At 47.8% G+C, this 11,055-nt stretch overlaps 1 protein-coding gene across 1 annotated transcript; it reads right to left on the reverse strand.

Moving 5' to 3' along the window:
• Nucleotides 1-1,142: 1,142 nt before the first annotated feature.
• On the reverse strand, nt 1,143-4,368 carry GPX2 (glutathione peroxidase 2 (gastrointestinal)). The gene is given in 2 exon segments (XM_006903684.1): nt 1,143-1,493; nt 4,147-4,368. Coding segments are annotated over 2 exon segments (573 nt in total).
• Between the last annotated feature and the right edge of the window lie 6,687 nt (nt 4,369-11,055).

The raw sequence follows: 11,055 nt of genomic DNA on the forward strand, positions 1-11,055 counted from the left end.
GTTAGGACTATCTAAACAGACCTGCACTAGATGAAGACTCTGGGGCGCCATCCTTACAAAACCGTTCAGCAGATCTCTGTTCTCACAGTGAACAGCTGTTTTCAGCAGGTATAAAGCGGACCTTTCTAAATCCACACCCTCATGGAAGGAGGATTGAACCCAGACAGTCATTCCTACCCACATTTGCCTTATGCCTGAATTTGTGACTATGCGAGTATGAGGATGAGATGAGATGAGATGTGAACTTTCAAAAGAAAGGAGAATCAGCCTACCAAAGTGCCAAGAATAAATGTTACTCAACAAGTTGATCAGGGAAAGGATGAAATGCTCTTTATGTTGCTAGTTACTGCATCTCCACACCCTTGTTATCAGTAAAAGCTGACTGAATGGACTTCCCAGGAATTTTCAAAAGTGCAAGTACTATCTGGTTGGCTCATTTCCCCCGAAGAGAGAATGACATCTTCTCAGTTATAATCTTTTCATTAACCTCTCAGTCACCTCAATCAAAAAGGCCAAGAGAGTCTTTCCTCCTCCCTTATCACCATCTCCATTTCCTTGGTCTGGAGAAGAGTCATAAAGTAATCATGAATTTCTGTTTCCTGCAATTCCAACTGCTGGCAATTCCAACTGCCAGTGGAGACCTTGACTGGAGCCTGCTTTCCAGACAGGAATTAAGATAACCCCTCCATCTGAGTCTCTTTCCTCCAAGCCTTTGTGTGTTCTCTGCCCCTGTCTTCTATCTGCAGGGTTGTTTGGTGTGTGTGTTTTTTTTTCTCTTTGTCCTCTGTCTAGAAAAAGACACAGAGCCTCTCCATTTCCACACCCATTTATTGGACTCCTCTAGATGGATGACCCTAGGGTCTTCAACATTTCTCAGACACCACCCGCAGGGTTTAGGGAGGTGCCATCATTCTTTGAAGGTCTAGAGCCCACCCAAGTCTCCGAGTCCTAAATTGAATCAGCAAACTGCAGGTGGAGAGGAAAAGGAAGTAGGCTGACCAGAAAGACAAGCTTCAGTGTAGGGGATTGAGCTCGAGGGAACGCGTAGGTCCAGCAGTGTCTCCTGAAGGCACACCAAATCCTGGGGAAGGATATTCAGGGACTGGACGGAGTAGGAGATCCACCTGCTCCACCACTGTCATCTATATGGCAACTTTAAGGAGGCGCTTGATGTCAGGCTCGATGTTGATGGTAGGGAAGGTGCGGCTGTAGCGTCGGAAAGGCTCTCCCTCTGGCCCAATAAGGAACTTCTCAAAGTTCCAGGCCACATCTGAGCGGCGCACCGGGCTCCAGATGAAGAACTTGGGATCAGTCATGAGGGAGTACTGATCATCGTAAGGGTAGGGGAGCTTGTCCTTCAGGTAGGCGAAGACGGGATGCTCATTCTGACCATTCACCTCACACTTTTGGGCCAGGGTAAAAGTGGGCTGGAAGCCATTTCCGGGGCGCACATACTTGAGACTATTCAGGATCTCCTCATTCTGACAGTTCTCCTGAGGAGGGAAAAACAAAAGAACATGGAAATGGAAGGGGGATTTCTTTCTCCATTTATTGTCCCCTATTCTCTTCCCATTAACTGCCTCTGAAAACCTGCCAGATGGGCGGCTGTGGGTTGGTGCTGACTCTGCAGTACACTGCAACAACTCTAAACTTGGAGGTTGCCCCGCTCAGAGTTATTACTTGGTTATGTTGTAAAGTGTTGAATGTGAACTGACTCACAGCTAACCCTCTGGAAGGTTTTCAGAAGCACAAAATCACCTGGGAGGAATTGGTCCTTTATCCCAAAGAGCACCTGTTGGATTCAAACCATGTGCCTTTGGGTTGGCAACATGTCTCCTTACCACTAAGCCACCAGAGCTCTTTTATCATTTGATGGTTTCCAAAAATTCTTGTACTTTCCAGCTTGGCTTTCTTACACTGACAGATTTAGCAGTTTTAGGCTGCTGCTTTTCAGTCTACTCTAAACTGTTCTTACAGTGTCTGAAGCTTTAAGAAACCTTGAGTTTAGAGAAAAAGGAGAGGGGGTCTCAGGTTACACTGCCTAGAATGCTCTCTTCTGCTTTACACACACACACACACACGCACACGCGCGATCACCTTCCTTTTCCATCTGCCCTGGCTTTGTCTCTGTTTCTTTTACTGACACTTGAGTGTTGAGTATTGCCTTTGCTTCTGCCCTACCCTGTTCCTCAAACTAAGGATGAACTTGAAGTCCAGAGGAATGGGATTTACAGCTGCCTGCTTCCAGCCTGCTTTATCCTTGAACAAGTAGGAGTGGTAGTAGGTGTTGCTAAAAGAAGACTCTATCCAAACAAGTCTAGTTCTTAGGTACCACAAAGGACAAACCAGGCAGAGACCACCATGGATGTCCTCTGACGGACTTAGGACCTACCAGGCATGAATAAACTAGGAGAGGGTGTTTAGGGCTTGGACAAGACATAGGAGAAGTTAAGGGAGTAAGTACATGACAGCTAAAAGCTGTGAATATGTAATTCTTACTCCTTTCACTCACAGGCTGCCATCCCCCAAACTTGCACCTTATGTTCACTCACTGTACTCAGTTACAGATGCTGTAATTCTGAACCTGTTACCTGCGCTGTGTCCCCACTGCCATGCCATTACCATCTCCTGACTACTCCATCAGTACCACCCAAAAGGGTTATCTGTGAGAACCTTTGCTGATGATCCCCTCTCTCCTTTCTCCTATTCTACTCTAGGAGTCAAATTTCTTCCTCTGACCTATTAGAACCAATTAGTACAGTCAATTGGAGGCCATCATGAGTTGATCTCTATTAGACTTCTTATCTCTGAATGCAAATGGCTAGCTGGATTCTGGTGAGTTATGGACTCCCTCAAGCACATTTAGGACTGGAGAGATACCCTGTCTCCCCTCAGTCAAGAGGTGGCACAGTAGTTGAAGGATTTGGCTGCTAACAAAAAAGTGGTTCAAGCCCAGCAGCTGCTCTGTGGGAGGACGATGAGGCAGTCTGCTTCCACAAGGCTCTACAGCCTTGGAAGCCTCTGAGCAGTCTCCTGCGTCCCCCGGGTCACACGCGAGTCCGAGCCCACTCAGTGCCAGTAGGTTTAGTTCTGCTGTTGCTGTGGTTATCTCCCCAAAGGAAGAGTGAGAGCAGAAATTGTTTTGACTCAGGTTTATCAGCGCCAGTGACACATTGGCCTTTCTGCTTACATCTCTGCTAATCTTTGCCTTGCGTTTGTGCCGCTGTGAATTGCACTAAGGGGATTGTAATTAAAGGGTTCACTTGGGGACATTCTGCCTGCTTGTGCTATTAAAACTAAGTGGAAACAGAAGAATCACTGGAAGGATAACTTGAGGTGGTGTGCAGGTTGAAAAGTTCTAACAGCCTGCCCCAGTAATCCGAGGCAGGTCCATGTGACCCAGGGAAGAGACACTTGCTCACTGCAAACCCTTACACCCCCCCCCCATCCATTTTCCATGTTAATCTAAATTTTTTAAATGTTGTTGTTATATGCTATTGAATCAGAGCCAACTCCAGAGCTAACCCTCCAGCAGGTTTTGAGAGACAAATGGAACTGGAGGAAATTGCCCATCCTTCTCCCTCAGAGCAGCTGGTGGATTTGAACCACTAGCCCTTGGGTTGGCAGTGCAACTTTTTATCCATTAGGCTACCAGAACTTTCTTAACATTTGTATAGTTCTTGATATTTTTCAAATTACTTTTATATTCCCTGAATTTACAGTAGTATTTTTATAGTAATCTTATGAGAGAAATTATTCCCAATTTACAGTGGAAGAAACTAAGAACATTTGAGTGTTGCTAGGGCACGGAGCCGCTAGATAGAACTAAGGTCTCCTAAGTCCAATCCTAATTTGATTCTTGACCTTTTATTTGCACCATTCATAATTCAACATTTATTTAATGAGTGCCATCCATACCCAAAGCATAGACACACAATGGAGAGAAAAACAGACCTAGTACTTGTTCTCATATAATGAGATAAACTGTAGATAGTAAGTCACGTTTAACCTCAAAAAGTTACAAGCAGACCACACCCTAAAATTGCAGACACTCTTAACACACAAACTCACTTACCCTCCCTCCCCTTCACCTCCTCAAGCCTCATCTGGCCAATTCCTTGGGTACAGTACAAGGGGACCCCTCACCTGATGTCCAAATTGGTTGCAGGGGAAGCCAAGAACCACCAGACGCCTGGGAAAGCGGCATTGCAGCTCGTTGAGCTGGGTGAAGTCCCGGGTGGTTGTGCCTCAGAGTGAGGCCACATTCTCGATCAACACTGCCCTGCCTCGGAATGTATTGAAGTCTATCTTGTCCCCATCGAGGCTGACAGCACTGAGGTCGTAGAAGGACTTGGCGATGTAAGCCATGGTGAAAACGCAGGGTAAGCTCTGCAGAATGGCAGGAGGCCTTGGAAGGGCCTCTTAAAGGGTGGGGAGGAAGGAGGAGCCAGGAAGAAGGAAAGAAAGGATCTCACAATGGGGCATTGAGCATCCCCAGGATGACTTGGCAAAACCAGTCCCCCACCTGCAAGTGCTATTTGAACAAGGAGGTTGTTCCTCCTATTTACAGACTCTGAACAAAGCCACCTCCCTGCCCCACCCTGCTGCTAACCTGGAAGGGCCCATTTGATATCTACAGCAGATCTGAATAATTCACTACTTTCAGGAAACCAGAACCCCAAAGGTCGCTTGAGGAGGAAAAAGGGGAGGGAGAGATGCACAAGGATTGACTCCTACTTGCCCCAGTAAGTTGTCTGTACTGGGCACAAACATAGACTGAATGCCTGCTGAGAGCCAAGCTCTGAGTTGTGCAGTGAGAGGTCAGGGGTCTTCTGAGATCTGAAAGGTGAGGGTGAGAACCACAACCTGTGTTCACCTGACTCAGGCTGTAAGTGAAGGCTGCACCTATTTGTTCCAGATGTTCCTCTTTGGCTGTGGCTTCCCACAAACTCAAAATCAGAGGTACTCTAAGGAGAGTATGTAACTTTTTGTAGAAATGACTTCCAGTGCTTCTACTTGCACCAAGCTGAAGACCTCCCAGAGAATGTGTCTAACCTTGTCCCCTCACTATTCATACCCCACACTGTCCCAGGTTGTAACATGCCGCCAAGTCAAAACCAACTCACAGCTGACCTGCTGGCAGGTTTCCAGAAGTAGTAAATCACATGTGAGGAGATTGCCCATCTTTCTTGTGTGGAGCAGCTTGTGGATTTGAACCCTGTGCCTGTAGGTTGAAAGCACAGCTCCTTACCATTAAGCCATCAGAGCTCCCTACCTCCCAACAAAGGCAAAAAGATACAATCACCACTGTGATCGGAAGAATGGGAGTCACAGAGCAGGTGAGTAAATTAAAGGTGACTAAGCTGAATGTCTTTCCTTTTAGACATGGGCTTAGTCCCAAAGACTCTTCAGAGCAGGGCTTGTGCTGGTCATCTTTCCATCAGAGAAAGCGTGCAAGGCATTGAGGTGGCCATGCCTCAAGAGCGAGCTAGGACACGGGTAAACTTCTCAAAAGCGGCATGTCATACATTGTAGGGCATCTGAGTATCTGCTTGGGGCTATCATAGAAGCTTATTCTGGAAGCCCATAGAAAGGAAAAAAGACCATCATGCCATTTTATGTTTCCAAGCACCCACTTTAATGCCTTGATTTCTCTATCAGTAAAACAGATAATCAAGCTTTACCTGGCTTGGGATTTTAGCATGAATTTCAACAGCAATACAGATGTTTACTGTTACTGCTGCTAGGTGCCTGGAGCCAGCTGACTCCTAGAGACCCCACACACAAGAGAAGGAAAATCACTAGTGTTCACTACCTGAGACTTCCAGAACGAAGGTATCTGTCTGGAGGTGAGTGTAGTGAGAATGCTCCTTAGGACGCCTTGCAGAAGAGGTCCGTTCCTGGCGAAGGACACCATCTTGGAGAAGTAGAAGTTGAGCCAACAGAAGAGGAAGACTAACAGGATGGTCTGATCCCGTGGCTGCTATGGACTCGGACAGCGATGACTGGGGAAGGACAGGAGCAGGTGGCATTTCCTTCTCTTGTACTTAGAGTCACTATGAGGGAGAGCCAACCCGACTGCACCTGACAGAGTGTTTTCACAGGGACACATCCATTGAGAACTGTCCCCAGGGACAACAAATAAGCCCAGCTGGGAGCAGCTGCTCGGGAGAATCCAGCTTGTTCAGGAGATGGAAGAACCACTTGCCACAGCGCTCTCAGCTGCTTGCTTTTGTAACCTGCTCCATGAGGGACCTGTATATCTCAGATGGCTGCTCCTAAAAACAAGCTCCCATTACCTAAGTCAGAGTGGAATTTTTTGCCATTAGAAGGGGTGACAGCAAAAGCAGGATGAAATACATCCCCTGCTGAGTCTCAAGGAGGAGTTCTTAAGAGCAGCCAACATGCCTCCCTACCAAGCCGGAACCAGAAGAACTTGGCAGTGACAGTGGGCGAAACTTGTGACATCAATTTGTGGGAGATTAATCTGCATGCCTGGAGCTTCTGCACTATACCTAGGCTTCCAGATACCTCGTAGTGACTGGTTTTTTTGTGCCTCTCTAAGGTGGCCATGGAGTTTCTTTGGAGACTTTCCTGAGAGGAATGGAGGATGACCTCTTCTTTCCCTAAGCATATGCTGTCCCTTTCTCCCTGGTTCTCACCTCTCATGATTGAAATTGACAAGGCTCTTTTAAAATACTTGTCTCCAACCCATCTGGCTCCACTTTCCAGCAAGTTTTTACTTTGGGCATGTACAAACAAGGGTGTGACTTCCATAATTTTCTGTAGGGACATTGGTTGTGGAAATAGGATGGGCTTAGCAGGTAGAAATCCTGGGTCAATGGTTCTCAACCCTGCCTACAAATGAGAATCACCTATAGATTTTTCTAAATAGCGTTGTCAAAGTTTTACCCACCACAGGTTTCTAACCCAACTCTACCACTGTTACTTAGTACCAACTAAAATCTTTCTGACTCTGTAAGCATCTGTTCCCTTATCTGTTGAATGTGGATAATCACCCTTTCTTTCCCACAAAGACTGTAAAGATCAAAGGAGATAAAGTATTACAGGTGCTTTGTAAACTGCAAACTGCAGGCTACTATTGCCCTGCCTTTTTCACGCCTTCCCTCTTCACTTGATCTTTACCCCATTCTTTTAATTGAGCTCCACACCCTATACTATTAAATGCCACACAGAGAGCTAGGATTATAGTCTGCATCTGAAACTATACCTAGACTAAAAAGCAGTTGTCTGAATAAAACAAAGGAACATTGTATGATTTCAAATCCAGGTATGTGTCAGGGTTGTATCCTTTCTGCATATCACTTCAGCCTTCGCTAGGCAAATCATTCAAGAAGCTAGACTCTTAAGAATGGGCATCAGGATTAGAGGATGACTGATCAACAAGTTGTTATGCAGAAGACACAACTTTGCTTGCAGAAGCTGAAGATGACTTGAAGCACTTGTTGCAGAAGATCAAAGACTACAGGCTTCAATATAGATGATGTCTCAATATCAAGAAAACAAAAATCCTCACCACTGGACCAACAGGCAAAATGATACATGGAGAAAAGATTGAAGTTGTCAAGGATTTCATTTTACTTGGGTCCAAAGTGAAAACCCAAGGTGACATGCTGCATTGGGAAAATCTTCTGCCAAGGACCTCTCCTAAATGCTAAGGAGCACGCCTGATCCAAGCCATGGTAACTTACTTGTTATTATGCAAAAGATGGGTAGTTAATCAGATTGCAGAAGAATCAATACACTGAACTCTGGTGCTGGAGAGGACTTAATATCCCATGAACTACCAAAAGAAGTTCAAGTCTACCTTGGAAGACACACACACAGGGTGCTCCTTAGATGCAAGACTAGTGAAAGTCTATCTGACAGACTTTGGGCATGTTGTCAGGAGGGGCTAGCCCTTAGAAAAAGAAGTCATGCTGAGAAAGATGGAGTCAGACAAAACAAGGAAGACCCTCAACAAATGAACTTACACAGTAGCCGTAACAATAGGCTCTAGCCTATCAGAGACTGTGAGGAGGGTGCCGTTGAGGGCAGGGTTCATATCTGTTCTTCAGAGTCGCTGTAAGTTGTGGTTGACTCAGTGGCACCTAACAATATGCGTTCAGGAAGGCCTGTTCCATTTCAAATCAATGAGAACCACTGTGACTCTAGAGATTCCCTCTGACACACCTACCCAGCAACCTCCCAAGAGCTGTAAGAAAGGCCTTCCTTGTGTTTAATCTTAGCTCTGTGAACATGTTGTATGTAGGTTTGCTACGAGTCGGAGCTGAATTGATGGCATCTAACAAGTCTGTTGCAGGGAGTAGGAGCTTTGCTTTGAGCTGCCTGCAGGTAAACCTGGGAAGGTACAGAAGACCATGTTTGCTGCTTCCATCGTCACTCTATGGCTGTGGCTTTAGCCTTCCCAAGACTCTTCGTCTAGGCCTGCCTCACCACACCCATAGTCATTGCCCGAACAGGACTGAGCCAAGGGACTCTACAGTGTTAGCCACGCCTGTGGTTTGAAATATCCTTTATTTTGTAAACATCTGTGTTTAAAATAGATGGACCCTGCTCACAATTCATATATTGGACCCGAGACACAGTACACAAAGTACACCCGTCACAGGGAGATGGTAGGGGCTCAGGAGCAGTGGTGCCTGGGGCTGGGCTGGGTCTCAAGACAGCAGGTGCAGAGGTGGCAATGAATCAACAGGCCAGAGGGGCCTGCTCAACAGTCTGGTCCTGATGCCAGATCCCAGATCACTTCTTGGACTGGAGAAGTTTAGGAGAGAGAGGCCAATTCTGGTACCTTGTAAGTGTAGCTGCTCCCTAAAAGAAATCCCAACCCTCCTCCTGCTCCCATCTCTTCACCCAGCGATAGCCCTTGGGGATAGACTAAGTCCATATCATCCTGACCCCACGTCTTCCTTTCTAGAACCTCTAGGGGACAGTGAAGTATATAGTCCCTCTTTTCTGAGGGGCTAGAAGAAAGGCAGTGGTGCTCTGCCTGATCTTCAGGGAAAGCTGCAATACAACTCACTGGTTGGAGCCAGTGCCCTATATAACTTCCCCTTCCTGAAGTCCCTGGCTGAGGATAGGCAGAGAGTTGGCATTACCAACCTCCCACCCCCATATGTGATGCTGCCTATGTCTTGGACCCAAGGAATCGGTCCTCAAGGACACAGCCCCAGCCATCGTCATGGCTTCATCCTAAGTAGTCAGCAGTTCCTCACTAGCTGACGATTGATTGATAATAATTCCTGTGTTCTTCCTTTTACTATGCTAACCGATTCTGTTCCTAAATCCTGAGCTGCTCTCTCCTGCCGGCTGTTTGCTGATTGCTGTTTTCTGATTTGTTAAGAGACAGGAGGAAAGGGTGGGTGGTTTTGCCCTCTGCTTACTGTTGGGAGTAAGGAATACTCCACTAGATGTGGGTGCACTAGATTTTGGTCCTAAGTTGATGAACGCCCATGCTCAGTACTTGCCCCAACCATGTGGAGGCAGCTAATGTAGCCTGAGAACGAGTCTCTAACTTAGGCTTCTCCACTTGCAAGGTGGGACCCGGGGAGGGACCCTAGAAGGAGTAGTAACCAACTTTTTCCTTCTTCTTCCTCAAGCTACTCTTGGGCCATGTCAATTGAAAGGATCATCTTCCTGAACAAAGAACTCTGGTGGAAGGCACTCTCTTCCCTCCACCAGTAGCCACAGTGCAGTTGGCAAACCCTCAAGCCTCCTGTGCAGAAGCTAAAGGGGCAAGAGGAGCACTTTATCTTAAAGGCTGAAGAGAACAAGCACCAAGCATTTTCCTCAGGGCCTTCTTTCTTTTGTCCCATGGGGTCCTGGCCCTTCTCTCACAAACGCTGGGTCCCAGGAAAACCTTGAGAGCTAAAGGTTAGGTTCACTGAAAGACTGAGGTGTTTACAGCTCCTCTCACCTTGGCCAGAGCATCACAGGGGAAACGTTCCTCTCCCCCAAGAAATGGAAGATGGCGCCCAGCAGGCCTTGCTGCTGCCACATGCCCGTCTGGTTTGCCAAGTGCTGCCCCGACCTCTCTCCCTGGCCCTGAACTAGATGGAGGAGCTCATCTCTGAACACCTCCCTTCCTGGATGGCATGGTGGGGCTTGTCATGCCACTGACCCAGGCCTCTCTTTGCCTCTGCAGTACCCTCAGGCCCTGGTCTGTATCTTTAACTCTGGGAGCCCAGGTGGGGAGATACTGTGTCCACACTGCATGGGAGGTAGAGAATGAAGGTGACTTTTTATCCCTGCCACCCCTCACCATTTTTTCCCCTTCTTCTCTGGGGCACCTACCTCAAAGCTCAGTTCCCCAAAAAGGCAGGCAGGCGGGCAAGCAGCCAAGCAAGGCTAAAGCTCAGGCTGGGGAGTGGGTGGAGGTAGGACAGCCCTGGGCTTGCAGCCCTTCAGTTTGGTGTTTCCTCCCTCCCTTGATGTTGCACTTTCCCCGGTCACCGGTGAGGTGGGCCCCTGGCACAAGGAGGGAGCAGTGGGGTGGGGGAGCAGAGGAAGAAGCACCCTGTACCCTTTGGCCCACCCACAAAGCTGGGGGTGGTTCTCCCTGGAGCAGAGGAAATGGAACATCCCCACGAGCCTGGGCCCAACCCCTGGGACAGGGGTAAGGAAGAAATGGAGGAAGGAAGCTCCACCAGCAGCTACACAGCAGGACACAACAGGGAAAGGGCTCTGATAGAAAACACACTGGACAGTAAGGGGGAAGAGAGAAGTAGAGAGGAGACTAAATGCACTGGAAAGAAGGAGCCTTACACTGGCTTTGACCCCAAACTAGCCAAAACTGGAGGAGCCCAGGCAGTGAGACCGTGCTTAAAGCACTCAGGAGCCATCGCAGGCCTGTTTCTAGGAAAACAGACCGGAGGCCCGTACTCTAGGGAAGGGCTGGGGACAAGGCTGCTCAGAGGTGACAGCAGAGCCACTGTCAGGGCCAGGCAGGAGGGAGTAGCAGCTATTGATACTCAGCAGGTCATCCAAAGGAAAGGACAGCAGTGGGGAAAAGGCCAGGCTCCCCTGTCTGCC

Source organism: Elephantulus edwardii, unplaced genomic scaffold (genome assembly GCF_000299155.1).
Source record: "Elephantulus edwardii isolate Elephantulus edwardi_28Jun2011 unplaced genomic scaffold, EleEdw1.0 scaffold00104, whole genome shotgun sequence".
In the NCBI taxonomy this organism is placed as follows: Eukaryota; Metazoa; Chordata; class Mammalia; order Macroscelidea; family Macroscelididae; genus Elephantulus; species Elephantulus edwardii.